Source organism: Psammomys obesus, unplaced genomic scaffold (assembly GCF_907164565.1).
Source record: "Psammomys obesus unplaced genomic scaffold, mPsaObe1.curated_primary_1811, whole genome shotgun sequence".
Lineage (NCBI taxonomy): Eukaryota > Metazoa > Chordata > Mammalia > Rodentia > Muridae > Psammomys > Psammomys obesus.
Window position 1 is genome coordinate 14,411,735 of NW_026585504.1, and position 17,088 is coordinate 14,428,822.

Sequence of the window (17,088 nt, forward strand, 5' to 3'; positions counted from 1 at the left end):
GGGAAAGTTGCCTACGAGGTCGCTCAAATTTCAGCCTAGCCCTTTAAGAGGGCCGAGCTCACGAGTCCTCCAAAATCCCACAATCCTCTGCTTGTAAATTTCCGGTTCCTCTAGCTCTGCCGGAAGTGGCTTCTGTCAGTCGCGCAGCAGAGTCGGGCGAAGCTTGGTGGGAAGCGGTGTTCTGTTCCTTGGTGTTCCCTGTTGGGATTCAGTCAGATTTTGGGAGTCTCCGCCGCAGCCGTCACCATGTCGGTCCCCAGCGCACTCATGAAGCAGCCGCCCATTCAGTCTACGGCTGGGGCCGTCCCAGTTCGCAATGAGAAAGGTACTGGCTCCCCTCCCCTCCGGTCGGATCCCACCTCTTTCATCCTCATTATCCATCAAACGTGCCTTAGGCCGGCCATACCAGTCCCGCTGACCATGAAGACCTAGCCTCCGTTACTTTTTTAAATCTTACTTATTTTTGTTTTATGTACATTGGTGTTTCGACTGCATGTATGTCTATGTGAGGGTGTCAGATCCCCTGGAACTGAAGTTACAGACAGTTGTGAGCTACCATATGGGTGTTGGGAATTGAACTCAGATCCTCTGGAAGAGCAGACAGTGCTCCTAACCGCTGAACCATCTTCCCAGCCCCTAGCCTCAGTATCTTCCTCCGTTCCACCCAAATTCTCACCCCTTCCTTCACGCGGCCTAGAGATCAGGGGATGCCGGGTCCACTTTTATCTATCTGATTGATTTGGTGAGATCCACCCCTCAAAAAGTACGGGAAGCTGGAAGAAGTGGCTCAGCAGGTAAGAGCACATACTGCTCTTCCAGAGGACCCGAGTTAAATTGCCAGCACCCACATCAGGAGACTCCACAGCCATCTGGAACTTCTGGCCTCTGCCAGTACCTGTGCTCGTGAACATACCTACACACAGCATCGTTTAAAAAGTAATAAAGATAGCTATAGCTCAACCATTAAATGCTAGGCTCACAACCAAAACAGTAACGAAAATAAAAACATAAGTAAAAAACTGAGCTGGAGGTGTGTGTGTGTGTTAGTTATGGCCAGAGTTATGTTTGATTTGCCCAGTTTGATTAAAAGGGTTTCCTTATGTTACAAAGTAATCTGATTAGTTTGTATTCTCTTTCTGTTCACTGGGATTATTTGTTTTGTTTATTTATTTTTACCTGTATGAATGTTTTTGTCGCGTGTATTTTGTGCACCATGTGGGTGCGGTACCTGTAGTGGCCAGAGGAGGGCATGGGATCCTCTAGAAGTGGAGTACAGACCGCCACATAAATGCTGGAATATGAAGTCAGGTCCTCTGCATGAGCTGCAGGTACTCCTTGCTGAGCCATCTCTTGAGCTCCAACTTGTTTCTGTTTTAGAAGAGGTCATCTGGTTTGGCACAAAAGCTAGAGGAGAAGCAGGTAGAAATAGTAAGGTTAGAATAGACTATTAAGCTATGTTGTAAAGGCTGTCATTGTGTCTCAGAGTTGGGGAGCCAGGGAGATAGCTTTTCTTACTGGGCTGGAGTTCAGACCCCTAGAGTCCTAGTATAAGCAGCACACACTTAGAACCCCTTGTGGGAGAAGAGAAGAGGAAGGATCTTTGAAGCTTGATGGCTGACTAATGTAGCTGAAATAGCAAGCACCAAGTTCAATGAGAGACCCTGTCTCAAGAAAAAGAAAAAAAAAAAGCTAAGCATGATGGCACAAGCTTTTAAGCATAGCACTCAGTAGGCAAAGACAGACACACTGCTATAAGTTTGAGGCCAGGCTGGTCTACTGAGCCAGCTTCACACCAGCCAGATCTAGACAGAGAGACCCTATCTCTAAAAAAAAAAAAAAAAAAAAGGTGAAAAGGTGTTTGGGCTGGAGAGATGGCTCAGTGGTAAGAATACTCTTACAGCATTCATGTGATATGGGGTACATACATACACATACACGCAAAACAGTCATACACATAAGAAAATCTTTTTTTTTTTTTTTTTAATTTAAAGTAAGGTGGAAAAGGATAAAGGCACCTGAGTAACGACTAGCCCCTCTGCATCTGAATACATGTACATAGGGTGCTTTAAAAAAATGTAGGAATGAGCCAGGCAGTGGTGCCAAATGCCCATAATCCCAGCGCTGTGGAGGCAGAAGCAGGCAAATCTCTGAGTTCAAGGCCAGCCTGGTCTACACAGTGAGTTTTTCCAAGACAACCAAGGCTACACAGAGAAACCCTGTCTCAGGGGGAAAAAAATGTGAGTAATATTTAATTTTATGTTCCCATTTAAATTACTCTTGCTAATGTGATAGCAATTGTTTTAAAACTTTGTTTAATAAGGATGTGTTTGTTTTTTGGTTTGGTTTGGTTTGGTTTTGGTTTTTCGAGAAAGGGTTTTTCTGTGTAATAGCCTGGCTGTTCTGGACTTGATTTGCAGACCAGGCGGGCCTTGAACTGTCAGAGATCCTCCTGCCTCTGCCCCCCAAGGGCCGGGATTAAAGGTGTGTGCCAGCACCCCACGCTTGTTTGTACTTTTCTGTTGCTGTGATAAAATACCATACATGGCCATGGCAATTTATAAAAGAGAAAATTTTATTTAGGCCTATGATCCCAGAGGATTAGAGTCCATGAAGGCAGACCAAGGCATGGCAGCAGGGACAGAAAGCTGAGGGCTCTTATCTTGAAATGCAAGCATGAAGCCGGGGAGGGGAGAGCACAAGTACACGGCACCACAGTAGGAACAGTACCTGGCTTTGGGAACCTTCAAGCCCACCGTGAGGGACACACTCCCTCTAGCAAGGCTACACTCCTAAACCTTCCCAAACAGCATCACCAACTGGGAACCAAGTGTTCACACCTCTGAGCCTACAGGGGACAGTCTCATTTAAGTCACCACTAAGGGCATTGTTGAGGTGACATAGCATAAATTTTTTTGGGGAGAGGTTCTGCAGTCTCACTGCTCACATTCCTGCTTTGTTGTCCCCAAGGTACCTCTTGGTGTGGCTATTTATAAAACGACTTCTCGTGTCATAATCTTTATAGGAAAGCATTGTTATGTGATTGTGTAGTTGGATAATGGCTGCCATATTCTCCTTAGACTCTTGTACATCAAGAATTCAGGGTTCTATCCTGCAAAGGCCAAACATTGAAGGGAACTGGGGGAGAGGATACTGTAACAGGAATTGTGTTTCTTGTCCAGGTGAGATTTCAATGGAAAAAGTGAAGGTAAAACGTTATGTGTCCGGAAAGAGGCCAGATTATGCCCCTATGGAATCATCAGATGAAGAGGATGAAGAATTTCAGTTCATTAAGAAAGCTAAGGAACAAGAAGCAGAGCCTGAGGAACAGGAGGAGGACTCATCCAGCGATCCCCGGCTTCGGCGCTTACAGAACCGCATTAGTGAAGATGTGGAAGAGAGGTAATGATAAGAATTATGTTTTTCTGAACTTGAGGCCGCTCATGGAGATGATAGTAGCTAAAACTCATACGTACTGTATACCATGTATGCTGTCCCAAATAAGGTACATCACTAATTCCTACAATCTATAGAATGTCTGATAAGATTGGTACCACCATACCTATATTACAGGTGAGGAACTAAAGCAGCAAGGAGTTTTCTAGCCAGGAAGTGGCAGCTCTAGAAAACAACCCTTTTCTTGTAGGCCTAATGACTAATTCTCTGCTGAAGATAAAGAAAACAGCATTCGTTGCTCTGTTGCAAGGAGTCTTTGATATAAAAATATGTCATAAAATTTGACAAACTGATTTTATCCATGGAGTTGTTTCTTGTTGTATTGTAGCCCAACATGACCTGGAACTTGGCAGTGGTCTTCCTTCCTCAGCCTTCTCAGTGCTGATACTAAAGGTATGAGCCTTGCTCATGTATTTGTCATAAAGACAGTAAATAAAAGCGTCCAGTAGGAAAGGCATGCTATGGTTCATGTTGGGAAGGTAAACTCGGGCTGGAGAGATGGCTCAGAGGTTAAGAGCATTGGGTATTCTTCCAGAGGTCCTGAGTTCAATTCCCAGCAACCACATGGTGGCTCATAATCATCTATAGTGAGATCTGGTGCCCTCTGCTGCCCTGCAGGTACTCATGTGGGCAAAATACTGTATAAACAGTAAATCTTTAAAGGGGGAAAAAAAAAGAAAGAGAAACTCTGGGGACCAGAGCAAGATATCCTGAACTTTTAGTTCTCAGTGTTTTATTACGAAGGACTGGTAAGGAGTCTCAGCATGTAAAATTGCTTATTATTTAGGCCTGACACCCTCAGTTTTATCTTCACTGAAACAGACTCCCAAAATGTACCCATTGACGTCTGCAGACACCCTGTGGCTCGTGCATACCCGCATTCATTCTCACCTCTCTGTCTGTCTGTGTTTTTCTATATCTCTCTTGATACAGCATGCATACCTACAGTAAAAAAACAAATTTAAAATTTTCTAAATAGCATTTGTCATACACCACATGAATCAAGCATTTTTCGTTTGTTTTTTACTACCAAAGAGTTTATTCAGTGGAAGACAAGCAGAAAAGAGTTAGGGCTTGAGTGAGCCGTGAGCCAGAGAGAGACAGATACTGAGATGGGGGAGGGGCTACCCTGACACAGACAGAAAAGGGAAAGAGACTGAAACAGTGAGGGCAAGAGAGTGATTCAAAACAGTTTTAGTTATTCATTTGCTTATTTGTTTTTGTATTTACTTTTGGGGTTTTGAAAGTCTTATGTAACCCAGGCTGTCCTTGAACTCAATATATAATCCACTACTAAGCCTGCAACCTTCACTTCTAAAGTACTGAACATACAGGGCCGTGCCTAGCCATTTATTTTTATTAAATAGATAGATCCAAAGAGCTTAAGCATTTATGTCCTAACAAATAAACCACTTGAATATTCTATGCCTACAGAAGAAAAAAATGTTTTCATTTCATTCTTATAAAACCAGTTACTTGCAGCACAGTGGTGGTTCACATTTTTAATGCCAGCATTTGGGAGGTAGAGGTAAGCAAGTCTCTGAGCTCGAGGCCAGACTGGTCTGTAGAGCAAGTTCCAGGACAGTTGGTACTACACAGAGAAACCCTGTCTTGAAAGACACTCCCTCAAAAAAAAAAAAAAAAAAAAAAAAAAAAAAAGGAGTTACTAGTACAAGTAGAAACTGTTGGATATTGCTAACTTCTCAGACCTTTTTTGAGTCAGCCTATTCCTATCAACTTTCCTGTTTACTTGCCTTTTATCACAGCAGCTACCAAATCATAGTTTCATAAAAATACTGTGCTGTTGAGGGGACTCTAATGTAATATGATCTAATGAAACTGGGAGCTACTTGGTACCTAATGTGCCCCAAGATCATGCCTCAACTAATGTTTTAGGCCCAACTTCACTATGTGCTCTGATACTGTTTTAGTTTGTTGGGTTGTATGTATAATTTTTTAATTTTTTGAAATTAAGATATAATTACATCATTTCCCCCTTTCCTTTCTCCAACCCCTCACCTTACTCTCTGAGATTCATGGCCTCTTTCTTTCTTTCTTTTTTAACTTTTTAAAAAAAATTTTAATGTATTTATTTTTATTTTTTTATGTGTATTGGTGTGAGGATATCAGATCCCCTGGAACTGGAGTTACAATTGTGAGCTACCATGTGGGTGCTAGGAATTGAACCTGGGTCCTCTGGAAGAGCCATTTCTTCAGCCCCCAGCCTCTTTTTCTTAATTGTTGATTCACACACACACACACACACACACACACACACACACACACACCTACCTAAATATATAAATTCAACCAACTCGGTCTCTGTAATGTTACTTGTGTATATATGATTTCAGGGCTGACCATTTGATTTCAGGGCTGACCATTGGTATTAGATAACCAATTGGAAGCAGGGCCTCTTGCCTGTTTCTTTCACTCTCAGTATTACTTAGTTGCCTGAAGTTCTTTGTATGTGGCTGGGACCCTTTGAGATTTCCCCCTTCTAAGTTTGTATGTCTATTGGTGTAGTCCATGTTCACATCTTGTTTAGGCAGCTATGTTGCTAAGAATTCATGAGTCTGTAGCTTCCCTGACATTTCTAGGACATACACTTTCACAGCTGACTTCCTTTTCCTCTGGCTCTTAAAATCTTTCTGCCCCATCTTCCACGATATTCCTCAAGCCTTAGGTGTAGCAGATATGTTGTAGAAATTAATTGGCACTGGGTTCCACATGCTCACTTGTTCTTTGACTTTTGATTGATTCTTGTGTTCTGTAATGATCCCCTGTTACAAAGAAAGTTTTCTTTGATGAGGGGTAAGAGTTACACTTTCTGTGGGAATAGGTATAGATATTTAGAATGCAGTTAGGAATTAAGCTGGTTCAGTAAATAGCATTTATAAATCCTATAAAATCCCTGACTTCTGTAGCTCGGGTCAGTTGTCTAGGTTTCCAGTATAGGTCATGATTTTCCTCTTGTTCAGCAAGTCTTAAGTACAGCTAGAAAACTGTTGGTCACCACCAGGATCTGTGTGTTTTTGCACCCAAAAGGTTATGCCATGCTGTAGTTGTAGTTCATAGGCAGCATGGCTGGGTAGGACTTTTGGTGGCTTCCTCCCTTGGAAACTTGTATGGTGCCTTCTGGTACCATGAAAACTAGTCTTCATGGAGGGGTTTTCAGATCATATACAACTCCAGATCCTGTACCCAAAGTGTCGTCAACCATAGTGACTTGCCTTCACCCTCTGGGAAGTAACCAAGAGCAACAGTGGTAGCCTATAAAGTTTTAGGAGTCTTTTGGGCTCCTCTGACCAACAAATTTGAAAGATGGCTTCTTGTGCCAGGAAATGGGGCTTGGAGGAGGGGAATGTCAACCTAGCTAAAAGAAATTGTCATTTAAACTATATGTGTATATGCATTCTCATAGACTTATATGTATTAATGTGTAGTTTTAGATAGATAGAAAGATAGATAAATAGATAAGTAGGTAGATAACAATATGATTCCTTGTAACTTTTTCAGATACTGTTACTATTAACTGTCTTAGTTTCCTGAATCTGAACTTAATTTTTCCATCTTAAGACTTTAGTATTACTCAGTGTGAGCCAGACAGTGATGGAACATGCTTTTAATCTCAGCACTCGGGAGGCAGAGGAAGGCAGATCTCTGTGAGTTTAAGGTTACCCTAGTCTATAGATGGAATTCCAAGACAACCAAGGTTACACAGTGAACCCCTATCTTGAAAAAAAGATGCTTAGTGTGATAACTCATACCTGTTATCCCAGCACTAGAGAGGATAAAGCAGGAGGATTTCCATGTTTGAAGTACATAGCAAATTGCAGGCCAGCCTGGGCTCAAGAGTAAAACTCTGGGGTGGGGTTGGGGAGGGGGAAGAAAGCAAATGTAATTTCAGGACACTCTGTAGCCAAGCACATGTGATTGGTGTTCTCTTATTTGGGGGCATTAATTTAATTAATTGATTAAACTTGGAAATTCTGCCTTTTAGATTGGCTCGACACCGAAAAATAGTGGAGCCTGAAGTAGTAGGAGAAAGTGACTCAGAAGTAGAAGGGGATGCTTGGCGTATGGAGCGAGAAGATAGCAGCGAAGAAGAGGAGGAGGAAATTGACGATGAGGTAAGAGGGAAAAAAATGGGATTTCTCCCAATTAGGGCACAAGAAAAAATTAGTGCTCATTTGTTGAAACTATAAAGGCATAAGCTTTGCTGCTTTTAGCTGAACTTTGATTGTGTTTGTTGGTTGTTGGGGTTAAGACTGAAAAGGAGGGGCTGGAGAGATGGTTTAACCATCAAGAGTACTGGCTGCTCTTCCAGAGGTCCTGAGTTCAATTCCCAGCAAGCACATGGTGGCTTACAACCATCTGTAATAAAATCTGGTTTCCTCTTCTGGCATGCAGGTGTGCATGCAGACAGAATACTGTATACATAAAAATAAAATCTTTAAAAAAAGGCTGAAAATGAACTTATGCTTGCTAAGGCTGGTTTCTTGAACCCGTTGGAATAAAAACACCTGTGCTGGGGTTTAGTAGGAGAGCTTAGACTGAGTGTGCGCAGAGCCCTGGGTTCAGTCCTTAGCAGCAGCAAAACAGACTTGAACCATGTGCTGCTTGAATAACTGGCTTAGCTATATGTCGTGATAGGAAATTGAACGGCGCCGTGGCATGATGCGTCAGCGAGCGCAAGAGAGGAAAAATGAAGAGATGGAAGTCATGGAAGTGGAAGATGAAGGCCGCTCTGGGGAGGAGTCGGAGTCAGAGTCAGAGTATGAGGAGTACACGGACAGTGAAGATGAAATGGAGCCTCGACTTAAGCCTGTCTTCATTCGAAAGTAAGTATCTGACAGACCTGCTAAGCCAGGCCTGTATTTCCAGCTACTCAGTAGGTTGAGCCAGGGGGATTGCTAATTCAAGGTCAGCTTGAGCTACAGAATTAGTTCAAGATAAGCCTGGACAATTTAAGAAAACTCTATGACTCTCCAAAGAGAGACTAGGGATATAGGCCAATGATAAACCTTTGCTTAATGTGCATACTTTCGAAGTTCAATCCCCAGCAGAGGAGATGGAGGAAATAGTCAAACCAGGACAGAATCCACATAGTTATGTTCTAGGTGCAACAATAAAAGGCTCTGTACCCCATCTTCTCCTGTAATGGAAGCCTTCTTCCCAGTGCCTTAGCATTGTAGCGAAGGTGCTGAGAAGTAGCCAGGTGTTAGCAGAAAGCCAGAGCTTATCCCCATTTCAAATTAAAATGCACATATCTGCCTAAAAGTAATCTGGGTGTTTGTGCTTGTGCTTTGAGACTCTATTGCTATGCAGCCTAGCCTAGCCTGAAATTCACTATGAAGCCTAAGCTGGTCTCAGACTTGTGATCCTCTTCCCTCTGCCTCCTAAGTGTTGGCCTTACAAGCATGTGCCACCATGCCTGGCTAATCAATTTTTGAAGACTAAAAGGTTTTCTTTTGCTTTATTTTAGTGGTGCTAGAGGTGAAACCCATGGATATGCTAGGAAAGTGCTTTAACACGTCTCCAGGGGAAATTATGTTTTAAAAACAAAATTAAGCTTGTAAAACAAATTTTGTTTCTTTCCTAATACCTAGGAATCCCACTATTTATAGTCAGCCCAGCAATATCCTTGTTAAGTAGTCAGTTGCCAATGATTAAGGGAATTTTAGTGCCGTAAAGACCTGGGATGAGGGCTGGAGAGATGGCACTGGCTGCTCTTTTAGAGGTCCTGAGTTCAGTTCCCAGCAACCATGTGGTGGCTCCCAACCAATCTACAGTGAAATCTGGTGCCCTCTTCTGGCATGCAGACAGAACATTATACATAATAAATAAATCTTTTTTAAAAATACCTGTGATGAAGCTGAGCATTGTGGCATGCACCTGTAATCCAGGTATTTGGGGGGCAATAGATAGAATACAATCTCAAACATTCAGTGCTCGAGGCCAGTCTGACTACATAGCAAAGCCGAAGGCCTACCTTGGTGGGTGAGACGATGGCTCAGTAAAATGGCTTGTGTGAGGTTTGCAGAGGCTACATGAAACCCTTCTCAAAACAACAAAACACCTAGGATGAATTGGGCCTGGTGATAAGCCCTGTGGTCCCAGTTGCTCAAGAAACTGAAAGGAAAGAATACAATTTAAGGCCAGGTTGGACAATACAGTGCCACCTTGTGGGACCAGCCAGATGGTCCAGTGGGTAAAGGTAGTTGCTGACAAGCCTGAGGCCTAATTTTAATCTCCGGTACCCACGCAGTAAAGAAGAAACCAGTTCCCAAAAGTTGTCCTGACCTTCAGCATCGTGTACCTACATCATGCGCTCATACACATAACACATTCAACAACAATAAGGAGACATGGCTCTGGTTACTCTTCCAGAAGCTCTAGGCTCAATACCCAGGAGCCATACAGTGGCTCATAACTATGTATGAGCCTGGCTGCACAGGATTTGATGCCCTCTTCTGACCTCCGTGGATTCCAGGCATGCACTCAGTACACAGACATACATGCGGACAAGATATCAATTTACTTTTTGTTTGTTTGTTTTTGGAGAAAGGGTTTCTCTGTGTAGTTCTGGCTGTCCTGGACTTGCTTTTTAGACCAGGCTAGCCTAGAACTCACAGTGTTCCACCTGCCTCTGCCTTCCAAGTGCTGGGATTAAAGGCCCAGCTTGATTTACTTTTTTGAAATAGCAATAATGAATAAAAGAGCAGAGAATATGGCTAAAAGTAGAGCACTTGCCTCATATGTACCAAATCCAGGGGTCAAATCCCCTTACCAGAAGAGAGGAGAGCAGCCATGCTATATTTAGGGCCAGAGGTAACAGCTCAGTTGGTAGACTACTTTGGTAGCTACGTATTGTGGTAATTGTAATCCTAACATTCTGGAAGGGTGAGGCAAGAGAATTGCCATGAGTTTGAGGCTAGCTAGCACTAAATAAAAGTCTTGTCAAAAAAACAAACAAGGTGGCTAGAAAGATGGCTCAGCAGTGAAGAGCACTAGTTATCTTCCAGGTTCAATTCCCAGCATCCACATGGGAACTAATAGCCGTCTGTAACTCCAACAACAGGGTATCCAGTGCCCCTCTCCTGGCCTTTGTGAGCTGGAAATGGTATGGTAGGTCCACACATTTAATGCCTGCACTCAGGATGCAGAGGCATGTAGATCTGAGTTCTAGTTTCCTGATCCACACGGGAGTTCAGGCCAGTCAGGGCTATGAAATGAGACTCTGTCTCAAAAAATAAGTGAAATAAAACTGAAAAGGTTTTAAATGTTAAAGTAAAAATTAAAAGGCCAGGAATATAACGCGTTTAGTGTGCACAAAAGTCTAGATTTAGTCTCAGTACTGGGGGGACAAATAGAGCTGAGATACTTCCTGGTTTGGGCCTTGTCTCATTTGGGCAAGACTAGACCTAGAAGGACACAGTTTCCCTCTAAGGACTTTGGGCAATTAACAGGACTTCTGTGATACAGGAAGGACCGAGTGACAGTCCAAGAACGAGAAGCTGAAGCATTGAAACAGAAGGAACTGGAGCAGGAAGCAAAACGCATGGCTGAGGAGCGGCGCAAGTACACACTAAAGGTGCTGGCAGTGGCCGTGGTCTGAGTGCAAGGGTCTGAGTAATGAGGTTATAGGAGAGATGAGGTCCAATAGCTCAATTTGTTCTTCTTATCCAGATTGTAGAAGAAGAGACCAAAAAAGAGCTAGAGGAGAACAAGCGGTCCCTTGCCGCCCTGGACGCACTCAATACAGATGATGAAAATGATGAGGAGGAATATGAGGCGTGGAAAGTCCGAGAGCTCAAAAGAATCAAGAGGGACAGAGAAGACCGGGAAGCGTGAGTAATGGGATGGGCTTAGGCTTGATGCCTCAGATAGCCCTGATTATCTTTAACCAGCTAAGACTCCTTTAGTTTCTTGCTACACACAAAAATTACTGTTTTCTCAGATTATAATTCACAAATGAGTGAGTTACAACAGTTCTGTTTTTCTTAATTGTGGAGGTTGACCAAACAGTTCCTCTAGCAGTCTCAGTGGCTCACCTGAGTGACACCTCCAGCTGGAGGACTGACCGTGCCAGAGCATCCACAAGCCCTTCTCTGGTGTGTCTGACAGTTGATGCTGGCTTTCAGGCGAGAGGCCTCATTTCTCCTTAGTTACTGGTTTCTTCACACTGCAGGTCCAGGCAAAGGTAGAAACTAGCTAGGTCTCCTGAGTTTGGGATTCCAGAGCTCATATGTCCCTTCTGTGATATGTTTAGTAGTCAGGGGGGCCACAGGGCAGCCCAGGAAGAAGGTGTGGAGAAGCCAATGCTTCCTGCAGGAGTGCAGAGCAGCAAACACCTGGAAAGCAGGTTCACTTCTCGACTGCTGAACCACAAAGAAACCATGACTACATAACCGTCACTTTGAATTCACTCTAATGTTGTTTTAAAAACTAAGGTATTTGATGGAAGACAGAATTAGTAAAATCAAGCAGTAACAATATCTGAACCCCAGAAAGGCTAGAATCAACTTTGGGATATTTACAGTCCTGTTCTGGCAAACATAATAATGGAGACCCACTCGTGTTTTTATTTATTGGACTCCTGATTTTGACTTCTACCAAGCAGTGACAAGAGTTAAAGATGTACTGGAGTGTAGCAGCAAGAGCCTCTCTGTAATGCCAGCAGTTTGGGGGATGAGGTGTGATGTTGAGAGTTCCAGGCCAGCTACATATCAGACCTGCTATGAGTGGGTGAGAGTGAGTGAGTGAGTGAGTGAGTGAGTGAGTGAGTGAGTGAAATGTGGGAAAGTGGATAATGGCTGAAAGACGATGGGACCATTACTTTTAGATATTTGGGCTTTGTGAATTTGGAAAATACTAACACTGTTGCTCTCTGGATAGACTTGAAAAGGAGAAAGCAGAAATTGAACGCATGCGAAACCTTACTGAGGAAGAAAGGCGGGCTGAACTTCGGGCAAATGGCAAAGTCATTACCAACAAAGCTGTTAAAGGCAAATACAAGTTTTTACAAAAGTATTATCACCGGGGTGCCTTCTTCATGGTAAGTGCAAGAGGGTTCAGAAAACTGAACAGTAGGAGTAACATACAGGCATGTCCAACCTTAGGACATTGTGAGGTTACATTGTCATCTGCATACTAAAAACTTTGCAATTAAGTTACTCAGAAAGGCCAGGTGGTGGCAACAGGAGCCTTTAATCTCAGGACTTGGGAGGCAGAGGCAGGCGGATCTCTGAGTTCTGGTCTACAGAGTTAGTTCCAGGACAGCCAGAGCTACACAGAGAAATCCTATGTGTGTGTGTGTGTGTGTATGTGGTGGGGGAAGGAGAGTCTCAGTAAGGTACTTAAAATATTGGTTTATAGTTTGTGTTGGGTTACATTTGTAGCTCTCCCAAAACACTTTTAGTCTGTTTCCTCTAGAATGAGAATACACTTCCCTAGAATTAATGCCATTGGCATTACTTTTTGCTTTTTGCCTCAGAAGAATCTGGACATGGCAAAAGCATTAACAAAAGGAAGCAGCAAGAACCAATAATTGCTTTATTGTGAAGTCAGCTCTCAAAAAGAGATGATGAATAACATTAGGGAAATGAGGCTGTGATCTACATCCTCCACTAATTAGCTCCTCCAAACCCCTTAGAAATCATTTCATAACCAAATGGATTTTATTTATGTGAAAACCAAGCTCTCCTCATCTGGCACACGCCTTTAATCCCAGCAGAGGCAGAAGCAGGTGGATCTCTGTGAATTTGAGGCCAGCCTGGTTTACAAAGTGAGTTGTAAAATTGCCAGGGCTACATGGCAGGACCCAGTCTTAAAACAAACAAAAACCCTGGTAAATTGAACTACGTTTCCATTGTGAGGGAAAACCGTGTTAACGTCCCAGGCCTTAGAGGATTAGGAACTAGAGCTCCCTAGGTCCGGTGGTGTGTAATCTCAGCTACTCAGAGCACCACGGAGAAAAATAGCAAGTTGCAGACCTACCTGGGATACAGCTAGAGAATAAATGTACAGCTATTGTAGAAGATTGAAAAAGTGATATGGAACTAGAATTATAGTTTGTTGGCATCGCACTTGTGTAGAATGTGCAAATATCCAATCCCTAATACCACAAAGAAAAAAAATTTTTTTTTTCAGACAAGAGGTGCATACCTGTAATCCCAGAATTTACAAGGTAGAAAAAGGAGAATTGAGAGTGCAGGGTTCTAGCATTATTTATCAAGTTCCACCAAAACCTAGACTACATGCGGTCCTGCCCTTTTTCCTCACTCTGTAACTGACCTTGATTTGCTATGTAGAGCAGGCCACTCTTAAACTCCTAGAGATCTACCTGCCTCTACCTCTCCTGGGGTTAAAGGCAGATGCAGCCACATCAGGCACAAGATCCTGCCTTTAAACAAAAAAAGATAAGAATACAGAAGACCAGCATTAGTGGCACACACCTGTAATCAGCACTCTGGATGCAGGTAGAGAGAATGTAAGTTCCAGGTAAGGGGCATCATGTAAGAGTAGCACCCTATCTTGGAAAAATCCAGGAAAAAGAAGAGAATCAATGACATTTTCTTAAAGACAGAACTATACGAGTTACATATTAAGCTGGGCATGGTGTTACACGCCTTTAATCCCAGCACTCAGGCAGGGACAGAGACAGGCGGATTGTTGTAAGAGTCGGCCTGGTCTACAAAGTAAGTCCAGGACAGCCAAGGCTATACAGAGGAACCCTATCTTGAAAAATCAAAAAGAAGAATAAAAAGGGGTGGAAGATTGCATTTTTAAAGTGTTGATGTGGTGGCCTGAAGAGATGGCTCAGTGGTTAGAACACTGGCTGCTTTTTCTAGAGGACCCAGGTTTGGCCACTCTCAACTATAATTCCAGTTTCAGAGGACCCGTACCTTCTTTAGCCTCAGCAGTCACCAACCACACATATGGTGCATATACATACATACATACAGGCAAAACACCATATACATAATTTTTAAAGTTTTTTTTTTTGTTTTTGGTTTTTGGTTTTGTTTTGTTTTGTTTTGTTTTAAGGAAAAAAGTCTACAGTCCAAGTGAATAGTTCATGGGATGGAGTAATTAAGTATACAGAAGATAACTCAAATTTTGAATCTAGATCACTGAGAGAATGATGTTCCTACCTATAAAAAAGTAAAAGCAGGAATCTAACTTGGAAATATTAGGGTGGTTTTTACTCACGGTCTCAGTAAAGGTACACATTCCAAAGGATTGGAGATTTAGAAGGCTTACACAGTTGAAGCTGCATGAAATGAACACAGTAAATGCAGGGAACAGATAGGCTTTCAAGAAGCATAACAGCATGAAAAAAAAACACTATCTCCCCAACCAGATGCAAGCTCTTGAAGAAAGGCTCACTGTGTTCTTTGTGGTTGTGTTTAATAAATTTGTGGTGTGCATAAATTAGAAGTAAAACCACAGGCTGATTAAGATTCTCTTTTAACAGGATGAGGATGAGGAAGTCTACAAGAGAGATTTTAGCGCACCTACTCTTGAGGACCATTTCAACAAAACTATTCTTCCAAAAGTCATGCAGGTATGGGGGTTCTCAGTAACAGAGCAGACTGGGCACTGAGGTATGGAATGTTTGGTGTTGTAACCATCCATCTCCTTTCAGGTTAAGAATTTTGGACGGTCTGGTCGTACCAAGTACACCCACCTTGTGGATCAAGATACCACTTCCTTTGACTCTGCGTGGGGCCAGGAGAGTGCCCAGAACACAAAGTTCTTTAAACAAAAGGCTGCTGGGGTGCGTGATGTGTTTGAGCGACCATCTGCCAAAAAGAGGAAAACCACCTAAGCTTCAGCTGCTCATTCCAAACGTGGCACACAAGGGGATCGGGCCCTCAATTTTCTTTAACCATTATTTACATAGTTCTTGTACAGAGCCTTCTGGACTTGCTGCCCTAACTTGTTTTGAAAGGTGCTTTTTGAGAGGTTTGGACTCATACTGAGAAACCCACAGAAAAGCACTAACCAGGTAGGATTAGAGGCTTCTCTCACGTAATTTAAAACTGTTTCTGAGAAATCTTAGGTTTCTCTCATGGCTTCCCATATTGACTTGGGACTGTTGTAAGTTTGTCCAGCATCTTAGCCTGGATGAGACATGTGGGCATGTGAAGGTGGCACATTACTTCTTCCTTAGGGTTAGGAGTATGCGCTCAGAAACTCCAAGCTCAGTCCAACCTGGTTTTGCATTTGGTGTGTTGAATCTACTTTTCTAAGTAAATATACTTTTTGATCTGTGTATGTGTGAGAAAGGGGGTGGGGAACTACACCAGGAATATTTTTACTATAATATTGGAAATAAAATGTATAATCTGACAATTCAATCCAGTAGACAGTATAGTGGCATATGTCTTTAATAACAACACCCAAAGGGAGAGACCCATGTAGATGTCTTGTTCAAGGCCAGCCAGAACTACATAATGGAATCCTGTCTCAAAAAAGAAAAAAAAAATCTAGTAACTGAAAGTATAGCTAGGCATGGTGGCACACACCTGTAATCCCAGTACTTGGGAATTAGAAGCAGGAAAATCAAGAGTTTACTCATTGAAACTGGGCTTGGTGGCATATGTTTTTAATCCCATTACTCTGGAGGCAGGGCCAGGTAGATTTCTGTGTTCAAGGCCTCGCTGGTTTATAGATCCAGTCCAGAGCAGCCAGGGCTAAACAAAGAAACCTTGATTCGAAAAATAAAATGAAAATAAAAAGTTCAGTCTTCCTAAACTACATAATTCAATGTCTACCTAAACTATATGAGACTGTCTCATATAGTAAAATAACAGTAAATAAAATGTAGTAGGGACATAGGCAAAGCTCTTTTCACTCCCTTTTACAAGAATTTGAACCCAGGTCCTAATGTATGTTCGCCAAGTGTTCTATTGTTGAGCTTTATCCCTAGTGCTTCCATTTGTGTATGTATTTAAGAAGGGTCTCACTGAGCTACCCAGGCTACTTGATATCCTGGACCAGAAGGTGTTTCACTAGGTAAAGACTGCTACAACAAGTCTCAGCAACTTAAATTTGATCCCATAGACCCACATAGTGGTAGAAAACCTGGTCTGGCAACCAGAAGTTGTCATGTGACTTCCATTCATGCACCATGAAATGTATATATTAATGTGCACACAAGATGTAATTAGAAAAAAAGTAGGCATGGCAAATGGCTATAATCTTAGCACTCAGGGAGCAGAGTGAGGCAGGCAAGCCACTTTCTGAGTTGAAGGTCAGTCTGAATAACAAGTTCCAGGGTTAGCATGTCTCAAAGAAAAAAGAAGCAAATATAATAAATTTGAAATGCTTTTGCCTCATCTTCTCAAGTGGCATGCATCATCAAGCTTAAAACTTGTGTACCTAGCCAGCCTTGGTGGCACACACACCTTTAATCCCAGCATTTGGGAGGCAAAGGCAGGTGGATCTTTGAGTTTGAGGCCATCCTTGTCAACAGAATTAGTTCCAGGACAGCCAGGGCTACACAGGGAAACCCAATTTTGAAAAACCAAATTAAAAAAAATAAACCTGTATACCTGCCACCATAATGGAAATAGGTCTAGGTCCTTGCAAGTGTTAGGCAAGTATTCAACTAGATTATATCTC

General features: G+C 42.6%; 1 protein-coding gene across 1 annotated transcript; it reads left to right on the forward strand.

Annotated features, from left to right (window-relative positions):
• The first annotated feature begins 135 nt into the window (after positions 1 to 135).
• Mfap1 (microfibril associated protein 1) lies at positions 136 to 15,821 on the forward strand. Its single transcript, XM_055625033.1, has 9 exons — positions 136 to 325; positions 3,180 to 3,399; positions 7,457 to 7,586; positions 8,110 to 8,297; positions 10,942 to 11,050; positions 11,146 to 11,306; positions 12,355 to 12,514; positions 14,936 to 15,025; positions 15,107 to 15,821. Exons 1-9 carry the CDS (start codon positions 247 to 249, stop codon positions 15,287 to 15,289), a joined length of 1,320 nt encoding a protein of 439 aa, XP_055481008.1. The 5' UTR covers positions 136 to 246; the 3' UTR covers positions 15,290 to 15,821.
• Positions 15,822 to 17,088: the final 1,267 nt, after the last annotated feature.

What these genes read in the sequence shown, in the direction of transcription:
- Mfap1 (XM_055625033.1), top strand. Translation starts at nt 247, where the DNA reads ATGTCGGTCCCCAGCGCACTCATGAAGCAGCCGCCCATTCAGTCTACG. An exon ending in GGCGCAAGTACACACTAAAG is followed by an intron (nt 11,051 to 11,145) that starts GTGCTGGCAGTG and finishes CTTCTTATCCAG; the next exon opens with ATTGTAGAAGAAGAGACCAA. An exon ending in TTCTTCCAAAAGTCATGCAG is followed by an intron (nt 15,026 to 15,106) that starts GTATGGGGGTTC and finishes ATCTCCTTTCAG; the next exon opens with GTTAAGAATTTTGGACGGTC.